General features: G+C 38.8%; 1 protein-coding gene across 1 annotated transcript in view; it reads right to left on the reverse strand.

Annotated features, from left to right (window-relative positions):
* LOC117323648 (ryanodine receptor-like) overlaps positions 1-23,130 on the reverse strand; it is a 170,788-nt gene that overhangs the window by 50,019 nt on the left and 97,639 nt on the right. Inside the window, 21 exon segments of the mRNA XM_033878977.1 lie at positions 3,014-3,040; positions 4,685-4,766; positions 5,054-5,292; positions 5,705-5,815; positions 6,125-6,243; positions 6,615-6,858; positions 11,078-11,201; positions 11,552-11,627; positions 11,734-11,799; positions 12,440-12,574; positions 12,866-12,955; positions 13,107-13,185; positions 13,294-13,457; positions 13,777-13,914; positions 14,138-14,228; positions 14,404-14,624; positions 14,900-15,081; positions 15,368-15,630; positions 16,418-16,643; positions 21,735-21,974; positions 22,265-22,394. Coding sequence (XP_033734868.1) covers positions 3,014-3,040; positions 4,685-4,766; positions 5,054-5,292; positions 5,705-5,815; positions 6,125-6,243; positions 6,615-6,858; positions 11,078-11,201; positions 11,552-11,627; positions 11,734-11,799; positions 12,440-12,574; positions 12,866-12,955; positions 13,107-13,185; positions 13,294-13,457; positions 13,777-13,914; positions 14,138-14,228; positions 14,404-14,624; positions 14,900-15,081; positions 15,368-15,630; positions 16,418-16,643; positions 21,735-21,974; positions 22,265-22,394 — 3,047 coding nt within the window.

Genomic DNA, 23,130 nt, shown 5'->3' on the forward strand with positions numbered 1-23,130 from the left:
GATTTTGATATTACAGAAACAAGTTAACGAGCCCCTCCCCCCACTCCAATGGAGTTTAACAAGCCTCTCCCCCACCCCACTCCAATGGATGTTAACGAGCCCCTCCCCCACCCCACTGCAATGGAGTTAACAAGCCCCTCCCCCCTCCCCTACTCCAATTGAGTTAACAAGCCCCTCCCCCCTCCCCCACTCCAATTGAGTTAACAAGCCCCTCCCCCACCCCACTCCAATGGAGTTAACAAGCCCCTCCCCCACCCCACTCCAATGGAGTTAACGAGCCCCTCCCCCATCCCCCACCACTCCAATGGAGTTAACAAGCCCCTCCCCCACTCCAATGGAGTTAACGAGCCCCTCCCCCACCCCACTCCAATGGAGCTAACAAGCCCCTCCCACTCCAATGGAGTTAACGAGCCCCTCTCCCCTCCCCCACTCCAATGGAGTTAACGAGCCCCCCCCCCCCCCCCCACTCCAATGGAGCTAACAAGCCCCTCTCCTTTCCTCCACTCCAATGGAGTTAACGAGCCCCCCCCCCCCACTCCAATGGAGCTAACAAGCCCCTCTCCTTTCCTCCACTCCAATGGAGTGTTTCTGGGAATTAATTGATTAATAATCTAGTCATGAACCAATTCTTATCTGAAAAAAAAAATTACCTTAAAAAAGGTGGCCTCACAACTAGATTCTAATCTAGTAATATTCAATTACTTTTATATATATATATATATATATAATATAAACCTATATGGATATCCTTATTAATTTTTACCACATGGCAAATAACACGGTGCATTAAGTGTTTGCTACAAGCTTCGTGGGGAGAACCAGCAGGCTGTGTGGAACAGTGTTATTCATGCAAGTGGAAATGTTTAATGAGATCAAATGATGTGATTTTTTAATATTTCAATGATAGGTATACATTTATACCACAGGCATCTTGGCACCCATTATTATAAGATTCAATAGGGCTATGTATAATCTGGGTCAATATCCATTCATCTGGAATGGTCACCTTACTGTACATCTTATCACAGAATAGAGACGCTACAAACAGGTGCAAACAAATCATGCAATGTTAATATCACCACATTCTAAACAAACAGTTCAAAATCAAAAACATGAACTTGTATTTGTGAAATTTCATAGCACAAAGTCACCTGACCAGTAGAGTTGAACATATAAAAATATATTGACAGGTATGTGATGTCAAATACCAGTAGAGGTCTCTACAGGTATCCAATGTCAAACACCTGTACAGGTATCTACAAGTATCCAAAGTCAAACACCTGTACAGGTATCAACAAGTATCCAATGTCAAACACCTGTACAGGTATCTACAAGTATCCAATGTCAAACACCTGTACAGGTATCAACAAGTATCCAAAGTCAAACACTTGTACATGTATCAACAAGTATCCAAAGTCAAACACCTGTACAGGTATCAACAAGTATCCAATGTCAAACACCTGTACAGGTATCTACAAGTATCCAAAGTCAAACACCTGAACAGGTATCAACAAGTATCCAAAGTCAAACACCTGTACATGTATCAACATGTATTCAATGTCAAACACCTGTACATGTATCAACAAGTATCCAAAGTCAAACAGTTAACACCTGTACAGGTATCAACAAGTCTCCAAAGTCAAACACCTGTACAGGTATCTACAAGTATTCAAAGTCAAACACCTGTACAGGTATCTACAAGTATCCAAAGTCAAACACCTGAACAGGTATCAACAAGTATCCAATGTCAAACACCTGTACAGGTATCTACAGGTATCCAAAGTCAAACACCTGTACAGGTATCAACAAGTATCCAAAGTCAAACACCTGTACAGGTATCTACAAGTATCCAAAGTCAAACACCTGTACAGGTATCAACAAGTATCCAAAGTCGAACACCTGTACAGGTATCCAGCTAGTAATCTAACAGATGTTCTAGTTGATAGAACCACCTGTGCAGCTAAAGATCACAAATTACAAAACAACAGAGGCAAGTTAGTATACACTGAAATTCTTAATAGTACTGGGAATACTTCCACATTGTTGTACATGCAAGTCCCCACACCAATATACAACACAAGTAAAGTACAATTTTTGTTTGTATTAGATAGTCAGCTGAAATTTAACCTCTAGAATTTTATTTTGAAACCTGAATCTGATATACTTTATAACAGATTATTTTGTTCATTGCAAGGAAACATATGTTTTGGTTAGTGTGAATGGAGTTACGCAAATTAAGCACACATTGACTGATAGACTTTGTTACACAACAGAAGCACACAGTGACAAGTACAGAACTATCCACATTATCACATTAGTAGAGCTAAACCTTTAAGTGACAAGACTCTCAATTCAATTTCAATTTCCAAATAACTTTTATAATGAAGATATCTGATTTAACATAACTTCATTATTCTCTATGATATGGTCTAACTACACTAACTCTAGATCTAACTCAGCCATTGCAAGTTGGTAATTTTTTTTTGTTAAGTTGTTAAAATACAATAATAAGGACAGCTGAACATGTCTACTCGGTATGAACTTCAACACTACACTATAAGCAAAAACCAATTTACAAGTAACTTGCCAATGTTATTTTGTTTAGGAAATTCATTGATAATTTTTATCTGATAACAGTTAATGTCAATATAACAATTGGTAATGAAACCGTCAATAAATAGTTTGTAAATAACAAGAAAGTAAAATAGTATCTAAATGGGAAACACACAACATTCCATCAAATAATCGTTACTATCTTCGGTCTAAATAGCAGTGAGGCCAATGGGAAATCAGACAGGAAGTTTAAAATTGCAAAGCATTATGGGTAAGAAATTTCTGAAAGATGGGCTGAATAAATGGATGATGAAATAAAAAATATAAAGTAACACAGCCTGGCATGAAATACTAAAGGATTATGTACAGAAGATGAACAGGAATCAGCTTTAAAAAATAATTCACAACATGCGGAATAAACATGAAATGAACATCACACGCTGAATTACAATGGCTATACCTGGACAACTCCGATAAGACTGATTCCCTACAGCACAGGACGTTGAAAGGGGGAAATAAAGAAAAAAAAAACACAACTGTACAGTCATAATCTTTTTAAATAATAATAAAACAAAACATTCATAGATGTGAAAATACGACTACAAACCGAGCAAGCCAACTTTCTATACACTAAGTTTGCTGGAACTATTTCAAAATAAGAAATATTTCTGTGACAAAAGAAAATCATTTCAAAAATATATTGTTTAAGTAAATATTACAATAAAAAATTCCAGTTAAAAATCTATTAAATAACATTTCTGCACTACAGAGACCCAGATGAGTTTGTTTTTGTGCAAATGTGAACATTTATTTTGTTGCTACATTCTTTAATGAAGAATCTAGATGGTGGCAATTTTTGAAATTTCTGAAACAACGAAACATTGGATACTACAAATATATATATGTTTTTGAAAATTTTAACACAGCACCCAAAATATGATTACATGATACCACTGTGTAATAGAAAATTTTAGATACTCCTGTCACTAAAGTAGGAATCTAGATATTTCAAAATATATCTGGGTCTCTGGATTATCAAACATCTGATAACAGCTAATTTGATTTTACCTGAAAACAATTATTGTATTAAAAAAAAAAGACTAAAATGAATATCTTTTTTCTGATACAATTTTTTGACTGAAACGAATATCTTTTTTCTGATACAAATAAAATTTAAGACATTTTCTTATAAATATTCTGGATTAAACAAGAAACTTAAATAAGGAGTATGATTTCTATGAATTTGAAGTGAATTCGAGACAACACTATTGCCACTTGGACAAGCTGGGTGCCTACATAGTCACTACGATACTGTATGAAATGAAAACTGAGAAAGCATATAATAATACACAGTGATTATGCTGGACATTCATCACGACGACATTCGACCACTGCCATTATATAGGGCAATTATGTACCTAGCTTCCTGGGTTTTATTGAGAAGCCAGCTTGGAAAGGTAATTCAAAATGTTCAAATTAATACATAATTACCAGAAATTTATGAACAGATTCTCTGATTAATAAGAACAATTAGAACATTTTCATACAGTTTTAAATTAACTTCATATAAGAACACAATAAATAAATAAATGTTTTGAGAAAAGTTTTCATTCAAAAAAGATTCAAATAAGGTGTAATATAAATTTCAATAAAAAACATTTCTTTCTCATTGAAATCTAATTCAAATAATGCATGCCCATCATCTGAGCAGATCTGAGAAACTTGCTTCAAAAGTAGTAGAAGTGCATGAGGTTTTCTGGGAGAGCGTCTCACATTACCAAACCAATATTACATAACATACCACAACTGCCTTTTGTCTTATCAATTACTTGCAGTCATTTTTTTTTTTTAGAATCATAACATTTGTCAGCTATCTTGATAGATTCCACAAAAATTAGAAAATAATAAGATCATCATACATTAAATCCATTAAAAGCTATCTAAAATTAATGAATTAGGAAAATATTACTAAAATTGAAACAATTTTGAACCTCTGAAATAATAATGGAAAAATTATAAATCTTTATCGACTTCAAATCAATTTTTTTTTAAATATTTCATAGCTGTAGAGTATGGTGAATGTGAGGAACATTAGGGTTCTACTGGAGGTGGGTTTCAAGGTCACGCTTACCTCTGCACGATCTCCGAGCTGCTAGTTCCCAGCGAGTAGAGGGAGTTGAGAATCCTGTAGCAACACAACTGAATATCTCCCACTGTAAAAGACGTCATCATCATCATTTACAACATATACTTCAATATTTAAGGAAATCTTTGTAACATATTTTCATCATGAATTTTAATTTTTCACCGTGAACCAATAGTTTGTTAGAGCTCGAGAAATCTGTGGTAAAGTAGACGTTTGATAACTTCAGTTTCTTCCTTGTGACACTCACAATTAGATGGATGACCTGCAATAAATACACAGTGTTGTAATTTCAATGTAAGATTTCAGACTACCTATTGTTGTAGGCTTCCTGCACAAGAAACCTATGATATTTACCAATGACATCAGCTCCAAAGTGACTGCGTCCTAGGTGATCAAACAGTGATGACAGGACCGGGAGGACAACCATGTGGACGAAGTCGAGACTAGTGGCGCCCTTCAGAATGGTGCCCTTGATATGGCTGAAACGACCTCGTTTGAGATTGTCCACCACCTGGGCAAGGTCGTCTGCTGTATTGTTGAAGAATGGTAACAATGAAGATCGCACCATTTCTGGACTGTTCTTCATGACAGACCTGTGACAGGGAAAAGAATCACATTATATATATAATTTCATGATTATCATACACGGTTCAGTCGCTTACAGATTTGTTGCATCAAAAATTCTCGAATTGATGGATTCTACTTTAAGTTACCCTTAAATAAAACCCAATCTACTAAGTGTAAAAGATTGGTACCACATTTATCCTCAAATAAACCCCCTCTCTCAATGTAAAAGTTGACTATTTAAGTTTGGGGAGGACTTTCTTGTGAACCACTTTAGCTTACTCCTTTACAACTGATGATGCTGCAAAAATGAAGAAAAGGCCTATTTGAAGACGATGGCTTATTTGCAGGCAACGTGCTCATTTGTGGACAAGGCTTATATGATAATGGTATTGCAGTGCTCAATGAATTGCTCCAAAGCAACCATATAATAAAACCTACCTGGCATCCACAGCCTGGATGAGCACCTGTAGGCAACGCACGGAGATGTTCACATCGTGTCCGAATGCCTGGATCCTTGCCCTGAGTGTCTGGGCTAACTTACAGAACAGGCTACAAACACAAATAAAAGAACATGTATACAGCTGTTAATACTGCCCCAAGCTCATCCTATATCAGTACATAGAATGAACCATTCAAAGAGGTTTGCCATTGTGGTCCCTTATGGACCATGATTGATTTCTCTCAAATTCTACATATTTATGGCAGAAAACATATCATCACCCTGTGCAATATCAAAAGAAAACCATTACTTGAAACTAGGGCTCTGTAGGGGGTAGATACATTTACACCCTATACAGTTTCTTCAAAAAAATATGACATTCTTGTAATGTAACCATATCTGTAGAAATGTTGACCTACCTGGCGGTCATTTCCTTCTCCTTCACCGAGGCTGAACCACTGCAGGTAGGTGAGTTTGGCTTGCCTACAAAATACTCGCGGTGGGCAGCGAAATACTTCTCCACAAAAGGCAGCACCACCTGGTTAAAGGTAATGTATCTTATTAACACTGTTATAAATCAAATCTGATACAAATACTGGTAATAGGATAATAATCATCTCCCAATAAATTCTGTCCTTTTACAGGTAACTGAATGGTGTAACATAGTAAAGGTTATTATAAGGATATTATATGTACATTTTTTGTATATCCATTGTCTACTGGACCCTCAGAAAGTGACTGTCTCCAGATCATTATCATACGAGACAACATTATTTTTCAGTTTATTAAAAACGTTGAAGTATTTCACACAAATCACCAACATTACTTAAATGGTACTGTTGAATACTAACTATTTATCTACAATTTACATATCAGCAGTTAGAGAACAGAACCATATCCTCTCCTCACCTTTCCAAAGAACTTGACGTCCTCTGTGGCTATGCTGTAGCTCTCACGACGGGAGAAGCGACTACTGGGTCTGTTCTGAGTCATGTGGATTGCTGCATCATCGAAGTATTGGAGTAGTTTTTCCAGCAGGCTGTATGCAAAACGCTTTTCTGTTGCTGAAACGCCGACCCCACTGTCTGCTTCGGAGTCCTTGCTCGGCCTGGAAGACGATTTTTTCTGGCTTGGCATCGTTGTTACTGTGTCACTGTGGTGAGCCATAGACAGGAGAAAAGGTGTGACGTTTACAGGGATTCACATGGGGTGACAGATACACAAATAAAAACATTGGCAGGCAGGACACGTAGGTGGGAAATAGCAACAATAGAGAGGGAGAGAGAGAATCGCATACAGAGGGATGGAGGGAGATATATACAACAATTATACAGAGGAAAGGAGAGTAATAATTGACAAATACAAAGGGAAGGAAAAAGACATGGACAAATACAACAAATATGGGAGAAAAGGAAAAAAGAGAAAGAGAAAAAAATTAAGTGTGGTATGCAGAAGAAGAAAATTAAACAGACTTTAAAATTCCCTTAAACTTGAAACACACAGTATACTTTATCTAAACTAAACTCACCAGATGATATTACTGGCTTGCTGAGTGTAAAATATGTATTTTTATACATAGTTGCTTGTCCCGTCAGAGCCAAATAATTTGACTGGTTGACACAAAAATTTTGAGTGAACAGAGACCACTTGAGCCATTGCACTGTACTTTTGATTAACTGGTATCTATGAGCAACATATTGAAATTATATACTTTCTATAAAATCTGCAGATCACGAAATTTCACAAAACTATTTGGTTATCATGGCAGAATATAATGTTATACAAGAGGCCCAATGGGCCTGTATCGCTCACCTGGCTCTACAGCAACTTTGCAGGCTCTTGGCTATCGCAAAATTATTGCTTACAGATTTAAGCCGATTTCACCCCTGTGACCTTGAATGTAGGTCAAGGTCATTTATTTGAACAAAATTGGTAGCCCTTCACCCCAGCATACTACAGGCCAAATATCAAGTCACTGAGCCTCTTGGTTATTGAGAAGAAGTCGTTTGAAGGATATAGCCTATTTGACCCATGTGACCTTGAATGAAGGTCAAGGTCATTTATTTGAACAAACTTTGTAGCCCTTCACCCCAGCATGCTTCACCCCTAATATCAAGTCCCTTGGCCTCTTGGTTATTGAGAAGAAGTCATTTGAAGATTATAGCCTATTTGACCTATGTGACCTTGAATGAAGGTCAAGGTCATTTATTTGAACAAGCTTTGTAGCCCTTCACCCCAGCATGCTACAGGCCCAATACCAAGTCTCTGGGCCTCTTGGTTATTGAGAAGAAGTCGTTTGAAGATAATAGCCTATTTGACCCATGTGACCTTGAATGAAGGCCAAGGTCATTTATTTGAACAAATTTGGTAGCCCTTCACCCCAGCATGCTACATGCCCAATATAAAGTCCCTGGGCCTTTTGGTTATTGAGAAGAAGTCGTTTGAAGATTATAGCCTATTTGACCCATGTGACCTTGAATGGAGGTCAAGGTCATTTATTTGAACAAACTTTGTAGCCCTTCACCCCAGCATGCTATAGGCCCAATATCAAGTCCCTGGGCCTCTTGGTTATTGAGAAGAAGTCGTTTGAAGATTATAGCCTATTTGACCCATGTGACCTTGAATGAAGGCCAAGGTCATTTATTTGAACAAACTTTGTAGCCCTTCACCCCAGCATGCTACATGCCCAATATAAAGTCCCTGGGCCTTTTGGTTATTGAGAAGAAGACGTTTGAAGATTATAGCCTATTTGACCCATGTGACCTTGAATGAAGGTCAAGGTCATTTATTTGAACAAACTTTGTAGCCTTTCACCCCAGCATGCTACAGGCCCAATATCAAGTACCTGGGCCTCTTGGTTATTGAGAAGAAGTTGTTTGAAGATAATAGCCTATTTGACCCATATGACCTTGAATGAAGGTCAAGGTCATTTATTTGAACAAACTTTGTAGCCCTTCACCCCAGCATGCTACAGGTCCAATATCAAGACCCTGGGACTCTTGGTTATTGAGAAGAAGTTGTTTGAAGATTATAGCCTATTTGACCCATGTGACCTTGAATGGAGGTCAAAGTCATTTATTTGAACAAACTTTGTAGCCCTTCACCCCAGCATGCTATAGGCCCAATATCAAGTCCCTGGGCCTCTTGGTTATTGAGAAGAAGTCGTTTAAAGATTATAGCCTTTTTGACCCATGTGACCTTGAATGAAGGCCAAGGTCATTTATTTGAACAAACTTTGTAGCCCTTCACCCCAGCATGCTACAGGCCCAATATCAAGTCCCTGGGCCTCTTGGTTATTGAGAAGAAGTTGTTTGAATGAAAAAGTTGACGCCGGACGGACGACGGACGCCGCACCACGGCATAAGCTCACTTGCCCTTCGGGCAGGTGAGCTAATAATCCAACTGGTTCAAAGAAAGACATCAGTTCACTATTTCACATTACTGACTATTGTAATGCATAGTATGTGCACCTATTGTTCAAATTCAAGGGCATTGTAGGAAACAACATCATTTGTACAGTAACAAAGAAAACTGTTCAATTATTATTTTACAATTTGACAATCTAATGAAATCATTTTTTTTTCTTTTTCTTTTTTTTAATTTTTATTAAAAGAAGTATTTTTTTAACATTCTACAGTCAAATAAAGCACTTACTTCCATGGCAACAATCAACAGATATTAGTTATCAATATCAAAATGCAGATGTAATATATAGCAGATGCCTTTTGTTAGATCATGCACCTCTCGTCACACATTTAATGCCAAACTTCGTACTGACACTGGAGTTATAACAGGGAGAACCAAGGACGAGTTAGCCTGGGGAAATACAACAGAACTTTGTTGATACTGGCTGCCATTCTAGATCTGAACTCCACATGCTGATATAACACAGATTAATTTCTTTGGTAGCGATATCTCGCTGTATAAAAGGATTGTAGAGTACCATTACCCAAGGTAACTGTGAAATGTTGTTTATGATGAAAACACAGCCTTGCATAGCGTCAATATATCGGTAATGAGAGGTTAGGACTTATTACTAGATCACAATGTCCTTCTCCAATTGGTATTGATTTAATGTCCATTTTAAAAGCAACATACAAAATGTTTGTACTACATGTACATTTATCATACAGTGCACACAAAACTGTAAATAATATGGATGTATGGAATTAAAATATAACAGCAAAATTAGAAGTAAAAGCAATTTAAAAATTAACAAGGAGAAAGTGTTAAAAGCTAAAATACAGACTTGTATATTAGACAAGCACACTTAAACATAGAAGTGAGGAAAATGGCTGACTCACACACAGCAACAGATGCAATGTTAATATCACAGTTAGTATTTGATATCTTACTAGAAGGAGAAACGTTTCCTTGGGAACTGGTACATGTATGAGTGAGCACACCTTTATCTTTTAAAAGTTTGAACATTAATACATATATTTGACTTTTAATTTTTCCATGTTACAAAAAGATCTAATCAGAGGAATTAATTAACAGTGTTATGATTTAATTTTCCGTATATCAAATTATCAAAAAAAAAAAAAAAAAAAAAACGAAATCAATGCACACATCATTTGTTCAAAGTTAGTTAAAATAATTTCATGGCAAAGCAAAATATAGGGTGCAGACACCACAGCAAAAGTTGATGGCTGTTAAAAATCTGAAAACGTGATTTCAACCGATATGGTTTGAGAAGGAGAACACAACAATATCTGTTGTAGTGTTTATACCTATGACCTTCCTCCCAAGGGTCAACATTCTCACTAAACAGAGTAATCACATTGCACGTTACATCTCACTGTTACCATCAAAGCTATTCTCTTGTTAGTGCCAACTATCTACATATCAGAGCAATACAAGGGTTAAAAAGATTATCTCAAATGTTAGCATTACTTTATATTTAGGTTAAATTTCCATACACAAAGGTTAATTTTCTATATACAAAGGTTAATTTTCTATATACAAAGGTTAATTTTCTATATACAAAGGTTAAAATGGTCAACATGTTATTTTATGTAAACTAGGTTACCATATACATGTAAAACCATATACAAAGGTTAATATACCATTAATGAACTATAATGATGAAATCGCACACAAGGTTAATCATATAATATAACAAGTTGTTATTACAAATCATTGGGATAATTAGTCTAATACAGCTATTATAATAGTCCACTCATGCTATAGTTGCCTTTAAGACTACTAGTAATTACTGAAAAATATTAGTAACCATGGATACTCTGTCGGTTGCTATGGAATAACATTAGTTGTCATGGAGACCATGACAGTCACCATAGATATTCTACTTACCTAGGAAACTATACAAGTTATCATAGACGCCAGACTGTTACTGGAAGTCTACCTACCTGTGTATCCTGAATCCCAGGAACTGAAGGAACTTGAGGAGTTCATGAGAGTGGTCGCGGTCCTTCTTCTTCTCTTTGTCTGTGAGGGTGTCGTACGGCACCAGCTGGGGGTGGACACCTCCACCTGTAACATGATTTACAATGTCATTTCTTTATGAAATGTTAATATTATATGCAACAGGAAGCCTATATACCACAATAAGTTCACCTTATTTGGGAATAAGCCAAAGCTTGGTAACAAGCCCATCCCTATCAATTGGAGTTGAGCAGAACGGCCATTTAATTTGCTGTAACATATTGCAACCCTCCTCCGACACACATCCTTTCAGTCAGGGACTGTTTTGTTCCTTTTTAATTATTGCATGATAAATAAAGTGAAGATTTTTTTATTCAAAGATGTTATTTGCAGATCTACAGTGCTATTTGCCTTCAGTGCATTTCAACAGTTTATCTCCTCATTTATCAGATTTTTACCCATTTCTTCCAATTCCTCTTTCTTCTTCTTAGCCCACATGTCATGGGAGTTTTCTGCCAATCTCTCAGCAAGTGTCTGAAAATGGATAAAAACAATTGTCATTGATTTAAATGATCTCCTCAACAGTCCACATTTTCGACAAACAATTTGTACTAAAATCCACACTCTACACATCATTTACCTGCATTTCCCTAGTGATCGTCATGTTCCTGAGGTCATAAGGTCGTGGGCTGTAACCATGGTCATGCTGAAAGAACACAAGTTTATTTAATCAGGTCTATAAATAAAAAGTTGTTTAACTATTATTTCACCATCAACTAGCTATCACACTGACCAGCAAACTCTCAGAATAGATGGTGAAAATTAATCATTCCTAGCTAAAGGTTTTTTCATCAAGATTAATCATCTCCTTTATCAACTCTTCAAGAACTAGAAAATGTCTGTAAAACATGATTGCCCCTGCTACCATGTGACCTTTGCATAAAGCTTGACCCGAAATCTGTGAAAGAATAAAGTTGCTAAGTGCTAAACTTGAATCAGTAATGATTTTCTATATATAGCAAATGTGACCTTGACTTTGACCTTGTAAACCTGAAACACAAGGATGACTGAAATATACTCATACTTTGACAAAATCTGTCAAAGGATGAAGTTGACCTTTGTATAAAGTTTGACCAAAATCTGTCAAAGAATAAAGGTGATAAGTGTTTACATTGAATAAGGATGGATGGGACAAGACAGGATGCAATTTGACATGAAGTGACAGACATACCCAACAGTATTCCCCCCTCCCCTCCATTTTATGGCTGGAGCATATGAAGTATCGATGCACTAATTACAAGTGTTGATAGATCTTCTCATGTCTATTCACTGCTAACACCACTCACCCCATCCTTGGACATGCGACGTTTCATGCTCTCCCTGTTAGCGGCCAGCCTGCTCTGGTCCTGAGAGAGGGTCCAGCCCCAGGCCAGCATGGCTTTAACCCCCTCCCTCACAGGCTCCTCATACTTCATCTTGTCCTGAAAGAGAGAATACAAAACAGCTAACAAAAAGAAGTGATAGAATTCCTAACTATAAAGTAACAGGTTTTTAAAAGGTTGGAACTGTTTGTAATAGTGAAAATCAACACACTGTAACCCTACGAACAGGGATGAATGCAGGGGGTCTTTATAGAAAGGTTTTTGTTACATACAGGTGACATTTAGAGCAGCTTTTACTACATAATGATCCTCATATTTTTCTTTACCAGATGAAACATAAAAATTCATACTCCATGTTTTTATCTATACATGTACAAAAAATGTACTTACATTTTCGTCCAGCAGGTGGTATGGTTTGAGCATGTAGTGTGTTTTCCTGTCGTCGTCATAATTTGTTCCAAACAACCACCCACTGTCAATCTGAAAGAATGATGGGCAAATTTTACCTCCAAACACTATGCATAAATACTTGACAGTATTGTAAAACAAATTTTACAACCATATACCATGAAAACTTAGAATGTCCATGAAACAAATCAGATTACCACTAAACAGCCCACATATTTATTACCTTCTTCAAAGCCCAGTTGTCATGGAAATGTTCAGCAAATTTAGCAATGGCTGATTCCAGGGACTGTGTAAGATGAACCCTGAAAGTAAACATATAATGTTCAGTTAAAAAAATCAAAGGCATGTCACATTCTTCAAATCCAGCAGATAAAGAGGACTTGTAATGCATTACCCAGTAAATAACTGACCTGTATGTGTTGACAGGGGTGGGGTTGTAAGTGCCCTCAGCATCCATGTTTGCCTGTCGCAGCCAGCTGTCGTCCTGTTTTGTCAGTGAGTAATCAGGTGACAGAGCACAGCCAATGGCAGACAAGCAGGGTAGGGCTTTCGAAAACAGTTCTGGGTCATAGGCCTGGAATAGAGAGAACAATATTTAATCACAGAAAAACAGTTTGTTTAAGAATTACTAACTTTAACAAACTAATATTGATATATGCTTTTGGAAATTGGATGATGATAGGAATCCAACACAAAAATGTTGAATAAGTCCATGCACTAGCTGTCTTGTTGTTTATTTAAGTTATATAACCTCTTCTTACATGCTATTAAAAAGATGAAGTCAAAATCTTGCTGACTTGATATGCAAGAAAAGCAACCTGAAAATTTACAACTCAAACATTTTCATCTTAGAGCTGATTAGTTGTACCACATATGTTGTGATGATAACTTACTCTGTGACCCAAAGCATCGAAAATTCCATTGAAAAGCATCATGGTGAGCCTCTTCTCCTCCTCTGTAGCAGATCCGTAAGACCCCCAGCCTCCGAAACTGTAGTAGCGACCACATCTCTCATAGTAAGAGGTCAGCACCTGTCAGGGGAGACAACCCATCATACAAATGATCAGCTACAGACAATTCTCATGGTCTCAAAAGTAAAGGAACTTTTAATCACTTAAATTGTTGTTAATCAGAAAATTATTAAAATAGCCATAAAATATAACGCACACAGGTAAAATCTAACAGGTATATGTATAATACAACTGATTTTGTTTCCTAGTTTTATGAAAATGCAGGTCGAGCCATTATACCTACCCTCAGGGGTACAATTGTGTTCTCAGACAGAGCTGGTACATCACAGGCCAACTTCCTCAGCAGTCTAGTCATGGTTGGGGGACGAAGTTGGCTGAAGTATAAAAAACATGAATTGACAGTCAATTCAAACCTTCAACTCACCTTTGTAGCATTTAGATGACTCATGATTATATACTGGAGATTTTAAGGTGTTGATGGTCATTAACATTTATTTAAATTTGAGGTTAATCACAGGAGTGTGAAATACTGTAGGGCCTGTAACTTACTTGGTGAATGCGACGAGGAAGTCGGACACAGCCTCCATCTGGCCCTTGGTAAGTGAGCGACACTTGGACAGACGATACACTGTGTTGAGGGTGGAGTCGAGAAGTGTGGAGGCATGGTCAGCATCTCCGAAAAAGTGGCTGTAGTTGGTGAGAAGTGGCAGGATGGAGCTGCCAATATACCGGTTCAGGGCCAGGGCAGTGTCACTGTCTGATCCGGTGGCCTGTAATTCAGAAACTCGGTTATAGCAGACCATCTGTCATAGCCACGGAAAACCTGTGGCAGGGGTAAGGTCAAACATGCTAGTTATATACACACCAAGTGTTAGTTTTGATTTAATTTCTCAAAATCAGTATCTTCATCAACTAAACCATATTCTGAATTTATGATAAATTATCCATTAGCAGGGTTGGGGATAAAACAGGGAAGAGAACACACAGGTTAAAAGTAAAAGTGTCCTGTAGCCCCTGTTTTATACATTACTTGAGCAGGACGTACAGTATCCAACGTTGTCGCGGCACGTAAGTCGGGTAGGATACCATCCTCCAGTATCCTGAAGAATGTGGCCTGATCCTCGATACCATAGACCCTCTCAAGGAACAACATGACGGAGGCTTTGTGTGCGGGGGAGAGGCCTGGAGGTAAGTCCATGGCAGTGGCTCCAGCACCCTGACTCTCACCTACAAATACACCGCGGCTTAGTGGTTAGGATACATATGGATGTGGCCCATTCTTAAGCTTAAAGTTTGTTTCTACCATTTTATCCTCAAATAAAGCCCTAATCTTGCATAGAATTTTAGAAATTTTAGAATTTATCCAAGTTTTGCGAGGACTTATATGAGAACCAATGTAAGCTCACTATTCTAAAATTGATGATGCTTCAAAAATGACGATGGATAGCTTGTGAATTCTGACACAGATATTTTTTAGCATTTTATATAACATTTATCAAAGGTTTATACTCACTGTCATCACCAGGTGCTGTGCCCTGGTTGACAGGCAAGATGAACTTGAGACCAAGAACACCCTCCAGGTCCTGCATGGACACCAAACTGCGAAGGATGGCTCTTGCTCGGATTGAGTCACTACGACCTGATTTGATTGTCTCTGCATCTGGGGCACAACGTCCCAATAAGTCCACAAGTCCTGCATAGAAGTTGAGGATGGCTCCTCCCATATCAATGTAGTCCTCGTCATCCTCAGGGGGCAACTGGGTGAAGTTATATTTCCTGTATCAGAGGACATTTGCAAGGTTATAAGTAACATATGATACATTCTCAAGATCTAGATATTTAACATAGTAACAAGCTTAGGGAACCAAATCATCCACTTGAATTAATGTAGGGGGTTGGCTAATTGAGGGAAAGCTTGTTGGCAGTTTTACTCCTGTAATGGACATGGGTTGGCTAATTGAGGGAAAACTTGTTGGCATTTTTACTCCTGTCACAGACATGGGTGCGCTAATTGAGGGAAAGATTGTCGGCATTTTTACTCCTGTCACAGACATGGGTTGGCTAATTGAGGGAAAGCTTGTTGGCATTTTTACTCCTGTCACAGACATGGGTTGGCTAATTGAGGGGAAGCTTGTTGGCATTTTTACTCCTGTAATGGACATGGGTTGGCTAATTGAGGGAAAATTTGTTGGCATTTTCACTCTTTTCACAGACATGGGTTGGCTAATTGAGGGAAAACTTGTTGGCATTTTCACTCCTGTCACAGACATTGGTTGGCTTATTTCCAGAAATGTGCTTATTATAGAATAACAAGTAAGTAGGACATGAATGAAACATATCAAAACGCTTTAATATTATTCAACATTTGTTTTCAATAACATTTAATCATTTCTTTTACACAATGATATCATATACAGTCAAACCATATGATCTCGACCACATGAAAAACAATATATTTATATTACTTTGAAAATCAAGTGTTCATTTCAAATTAAGCAGGGTCTTTGTGTCATCAGAGCTCAAGATAATGATGTCTGGCAGTATAAGAAGCTTAATGTCTTACGTTTGGAATAGATATCGTCCACCAGAGTCATCATCATCATTCATGGCAGATAGGAATCCAGCAGAAAAGCCATCGCGAGCAGCTGTGATCTGTTCAGACATCCTGATGCCATCTTTCATGGCCTTGAGAAGACCCCCTCCCTCACCTTTCAGAGCGGGGCCAAGACACTCTGGGCGACGAATCAACAGACGCACTACTAGGTTAGAGTTCTCCTCAACACTCTCACCTGTAAAATATACAAGTTACATACAACTGGGCCCAGGTCTAGTTGAGTCTTGAACAAGAGGCCCATGGGGCCTGTATCGCTCACCTGGTTGAATTAGACCAAATGTCAAAATAATGTTCATATTCAATTTGTTTTATTTGTAAATCTCAAACAATGCTATATATGGTTATAGTGTGGGAATCGGAACTGCTATAAAGATTAATGAAGTCCAGACTATCTAAGGTCTGAAAGTCCTCAAGAATTATTTTTAGAACATGCATTCATCACTTTATTACTAGTAGCAATTTAAAGGAATTACCTCTATTTCCCCTATTGGGCCCCGCCCCTTTGGCCCCTTTGGGGTCAGAGTCACCATTTATGCAAAATCCGTAACCCTTCCTCCAAGGATGTTTCTGACCAAATTGGGTTCAAATCCATTCATAACTTAATAACTAGTAGCGATTTAAAGGAATTACCTCTATTTCCCATATTGGGCCCCTCGGGGGTCAGAGTAACCATTTATGCAAAATCTGTTCCCCTCCCCCCAAGGATGTTTCTGACCAAATTGGGTTCAAATCCATTCATAACTTTATGACTAGTAGCGATTCAAAGGAATTACCTCTATTTCCTGTATTGGGCCCCGCCCCTTTGGCCCCTTTGGGGTCAGAGCCACCATTTATGCAAAATCTGTTCCCCTTCTGCCAGGATGTTTCTGACCAAATTGGAATAAATCCATTCATAACTTTATGACTAGTAGCGATTTAAAGGAATTACCTCTATTTCCCCTATTGGGCCCCGCCCCTTTGGCCCCTCGGGGGTCAGAGTCACCATTTATGCAAAATCTGTTCCCCTCCCCCAAATGATGTTTCAGACCAAATTGGGTTCAAATCCATTCATAACTTTATGACTAGTAGCGATTCAAAGGAATTACCTCTATTTCCCATATTGGGCCCCGCCCCTTTGGCCCCTCGGGGGTCAGAGTCACCATTTATGCAAAATCTGTTCCCCTTCCCCCAAGGATGTTTCTGACCAAATTGGGTTCAAATCCATTCATAACTTAATAACTAGTAGTGATTTAAATGAATTACCTCCATTTCCCCTATTGGGCCCGCCCCTTTGGCCCCTCGGGGGTCAGAGCCACCATTTATGCAAAATCTGTTCCACTTCCCCCAAGGATGTTTCTGACCAAATTGGGTTCAAATCCATTCATAACTTTATGACTAGTAGCGATTTAAAGGAATTACCTCTATTTCCCCTATTGGGCCCCGCTCCTTTGGCCCCTCGGGGGTCAGAGTCACCATTTATGCAAAATCTGTTTCCCTTCCCCCAAGGATGTTTCTGACTAAATTTGGTTCAAATCCATTCATAACTTAATGACTAGTAGCGATTCAAAGGAATTACCTCTATTTCCCCTATTGGGCCCCGCCCCTTTGGCCCCTCGGGGGTCAGAGTCACCATTTATGCAAAATCTGTTCCCCTTCCCCAAGGATGTTTCAGACCAAATTGGGTTCAAATCCATTCATAACTTAATGACAAGTAGTGATTTAAAGGAATTACCTCTATTTCCCCTATTGGGCCCAGCCCCTTTGGCCCCTCGGGGTCAGAGCCACCATTTATGCAAAATCTGTTCCCCTTCCCCCAAGGATGTTTCTGACTAAATTTGGTTCAAATCCATTCATAACTTTATGACTAGTAGCGATTAGAAGGAATTACCTCTATTTCCCCTATTGGGCCCCGCCCCTTTGGCCCCTCGGGGGTCAGAGTCACCATTTATGCAAAATCTGTTCCCCTTCCCCCCAAGGATGTTTCTGACCAAATTGGGTTCAAATCCATTCATAACTTAATAACTAGTAGCGATTTAAATGAAATACCTCCATTTCCCATATTGGGCCCGCCCCTTTGGCCCCTCGGGGGTCAGAGCCACCATTTATGCAAAATCTGTTCCACTTCCCCCAAGGATGTTTCTGACCAAATTGGGTTCAAATCCATTCATAACTTTATGACTAGTAGCGATTTAAAGGAATTACCTCCATTTCCCCTATTGGGCCCCGCTCCTTTGGCCCCTCAGGGGTCAGAGTCACCATTTATGCAAAATCTGTTCCCCTTCCCCCAAGGATGTTTCTGACTAAATTTGGTTCAAATCCATTCATAACTTTATGACTAGTAGCGATTCAAAGGAATTACCTCTATTTCCCCTATTGGGCCCCGCCCCTTTGGCCCCTCGGGGGTCAGAGTCACCATTTATGCAAAATCTGTTCCCCTTCCCCCAAGGATGTTTCAGACCAAATTGGGTTCAAATCCATTCATAACTTAATGACAAGTAGTGATTTAAAGGAATTACCTCTATTTCCCCTATTGGGCCCAGCCCCTTTGGCCCTTCGGGGGTCAGAGTCACCATTTATGCAAAATCTGTTCCCCTTCTGCCAAGGATGTTTCTGGCCAAATTTGGTCAAAATCCAATAAGAACTTTTTGACTAGTAGCGATTTGAAGCAAATGTTGACGGACGACGGACGGACGACGGACGCTGCACCATGACATAAGCTCACCGGACCTTCGGTCCAGGTGAGCTAAAAAACCCAGAATTTTTCAAATTTTTGGACTTGGAATATTTCTGCGTTAAGTTTTTGGTGCAAGTGTTGAAAGGTATTAATACATCACTTTATAATTGTACTAGGGTGCTGATAGTTGGTAATAAACTCCCTCTTGGGTTAAACTATCCCCTGCCGGAGTTAAACTAAAAGATGTTTTGGGGAAATAACCAGGATTTTTCAAATTTTTGCACTTAGAATATTTCTGCGTTAAGTTTTTGGTGCAATTGTTAAGAGGTTTTAATACATCACTATATAATTGTACAAGGGTGCTTATATTTGGCAATAGAGTCCCTATGGAGTAAGACAATCCCTTCCTGGAGTAAAAATTTTTTTTTTTTTTTAAATCTGTGTTTTTTTGTTTTTGTTTTTAAATCTTTGGACTTTGTGTTAACTTTATATTGTGAGTGTTGAAAGGCATAGTTATACATGGTATTAGGTTCCCTGTGGGGGTTAAACTATCCCTTTCTTGAGTTAAACTGAAATATTTTTTTGAAATTTTCGTGCAAATGTTGAAAGCTTTTTAACACATTACTTTATGATTGTACTAGGGTGCTGATATTTGGTAAAAGAGTCCCTATGGAGTTACACTATCCTTTCTTGGGGTGAAACTGAATACAAGAGGCCCATGGGGCCTGTATCGCTCACCTGGTTGGATTTGACCAAATGTCAAAATAATGTTCATGTTCAATTCCTTTTGTTTGTTAACCTCAAACAATGCTATTTTAGTTATAGAGTGGGGATCCCAACTGCTTTAAAGAAATAATGAAGTCCAGACTCTCTGAGTTTACAACATGCATTTATAACTTTATGACTAGTAGTGATTTAAAGGAATTACCTCTATTTCCCATATGGGGCCCCGCCCCTTTGGCCCCTTGGGGGTCAAAGTCACCATTTATGCAAAATCTGTTCCCCTTCCCCCAAGAATGCTTCTGACTAAATTGGGTTCAAATCCATTCATAACTTAATGACAAGTAGCGATTTGAAGAAATTACCTCTATTTCCCCATTAGGCCCCGCCCCTTTGGCCCCTTGGGGGTCAGAGTCACCATTTATGCAAAATCTATTCCCCATCCCCAAAGGATGTTTCTGACCAAATTGGGTTCAAATCCATTCATAACTTTATGACTAGTAGCAATTTAAAGGAATTGCCTCAATTTCCCCTATTGGGCCCCGCCCCTCAGGCCCCTTGGGGGTCAGAGGCACCATTTATGCAAAATCTGTTCCCCTTCCCCCAAGAATGTTTCTGACCAAATTGGGTTCAAATCCATTCATAACTTTATAACTAGTAGAGATTTAAAGGAATTGCCTTAATTTCCCCTATTGGGCCCTGCCCCTCAGGCCCCTTGGGGGTCAGAGTCACCATTTATGCAAAATCTGTTCCCCTTCCCCAAGGGATGTTTCTGATTAAATTGGGTTCAAATCCATTCATAACTTTATGACTAGTAGCGATTTGAAAGAATTACCTCTATTTCCCCTAATGGGCCCCGCCCCTTTGGCCCCTTGGGGGTCAGAGTAACCATTTATGCAAAATCTGTTCCCCTTCCCCAAAGGATGTTTCTGACCAAATTGGGTTCAAATCCATTCATAACTTTATGACTAGTAGCGATTTGCAGGAATTACCTCTATTTCCCCATTAGGCCCCGCCCCTTTGGCCCCTTGGGGGTCAGAGGCACCATTTATGCAAAATCTGTTCCCCTTCCCCAAAGGATGTTTCTGACCAAATTGGGTTCAAATCCATTCATAACTTTATGACTAGTAGCGATTTAAAGGAATTGCCTTAATTTCCCCTATTGGGCCCTGCCCCTCAGGCCCCTTGGGGGTCAGAGTCACCATTTATGCAAAATCTGATCCCCTTCCCCGAAGGATGTTTCTGACCAAATTGGGTTCAAATCCATTCATAACTTTATGACTAGTAGCGATTAGAAGGAATTACCTCTATTTCCCCATTAGGCCCCGCCCCTTTGGCCCCTTGGGGGTCAGAGTCACCATTTATGCAAAATCTGTTCCCCTTCCCCAAAGGATGTTTCTGATCAAATTGGGTTCAAATCCATTCATAACTTTATGACTAGTAGCGATTTAAAGGAATTGCCTTAATTTCCCCTATTGGGCCCTGCCCCTCAGGCCCCTTGGGGGTCAGAGTAACCATTTATGCAAAATCTGATCCCCTTATGCCAAGGATGTTTCTGACCAAATTTGGTCAAAATCCAATAAGAACTTTATGACTAGTAGCGATTTGAAGCAAATGTTGACGGACGGACGACGGACGACGGACGACGGACACCGGACGACGGACGACGGACGACGGACGACGGACGCTGCACCATGGCATAAGCTCACCGGACCTTCGGTCCAGGTGAGCTAAAAATAGTATCATTCCAGTCCTCAAACATTTTTTCGTCTTCTCACAGACACCAAGGCAATAAATACATTAAATATGCCATTAATGATATTTTTTTAAAGATCATATTAAGTTATTTTTTATGAAACTGCTATACACCTTCAGCTTGATATGAAAGCTTACCATTGACCCAGACACAGAATCGGAGGAAGTCAATGAACCGTTCTCCCTCGACTGGGTCCCAACCAATATCAGGGTAGTTTTTCTCCAGGAGTTCCGCATTGGACTGCAGCCCACAGCGCGACAAGTAGACAGCAACCTTTTCAAGATGTGCCTCTCTCAGGGCGAGTGCCAACTCATTGTTGTCCATCAGAGAGGAGTATGCTACATCCAGGGGACAGGACCCTCTAAGTGAAGGTCGAGCTGTGGGATCAAGGTCACAGTGTCATTGTGTGTCAATCATAGTCACAGATATAGAAAAACAATAATGTGACAAGTTCACAAAGCCACCTGAGTAAAAATGTAATTCTGATACACCCAAACATCACAACCACTATAAAAAAATATAGTTTTCATCATAGTAAATATGAAAGCAACTTTAATTGATAAAATGCTAACAGATTAGAACTCTTTTTGTTGGAGGTACAGTATGGAGTGCTAATTTGCACTTAAAATATCTTATAAAATATTATCATAAAAATGAACAAACTTACCCAAAAGCATGCTACTGTTCTCTAACAAGTAACTGAGATGTTCAAACATGGCACGCTGGTTCTGGCGACTGGTACGACAGAAATAGCAGAGGAATCGACAGCACATGACCACCATCTCAGCTGCAGCATCCTGCAACAAGTAATGATAACATCATGGGGGTGTAAAAAGCTCTTATTACCTGTGTTGACAGGCTTTAACTTAAGTGTTTAGATATTGATAGGTCAATAAACAAAACTCAAAGGAATGTTGACCCAATACTACAGAATAGTTTTGCAATAAGTTCAAACTTATTTATAGAAAATACCTTTAAACCAAAAGTCACTATAAAATAGTTGCTCCTGCTGAAATCATAAATATGGCATTGTATTCACACTTTGATGTCATCATCAGGTTGATTACTGTATAGACTTGATATATAGATGTATATATGTATGGGTGGGTGTACACAAGCACTGCACCAACATAAGTGTCACATCTACATTGTTAACTAACCAATAAATGGACAGGTGCAAAAGAAATCAAATGAGAAGTAAAAATTGCTAAATAAATTTTTAAGGCAAAAATAAGCAGCACCATGCATACTAGACTATGTGTGGCACAGTATGAGTCAATAAAAGGGTACACCACACCAAAGACTACAGCAGGACTCGGATTCCATAGCAGTTACTAGTCTAAGTCATTTTATATTACACAGCTACAACAGTTTCAGGTCATGAAATACAAGCGGCATATGATATTTTTTGTTGGAATGCCCACAAACATACTGAAACAACAGCATGACAGGTGTTTTGGTAGCCATGGGAACAAATACAACAAAGGTCAAGGTCGCTTCCATAGGTCGACTAATATATGAGCATAGCAATGG

The sequence above is a fragment of the Pecten maximus genome, chromosome 3 (assembly GCF_902652985.1).
Source record: "Pecten maximus chromosome 3, xPecMax1.1, whole genome shotgun sequence".
NCBI classification, from domain to species: domain Eukaryota; kingdom Metazoa; phylum Mollusca; class Bivalvia; order Pectinida; family Pectinidae; genus Pecten; species Pecten maximus.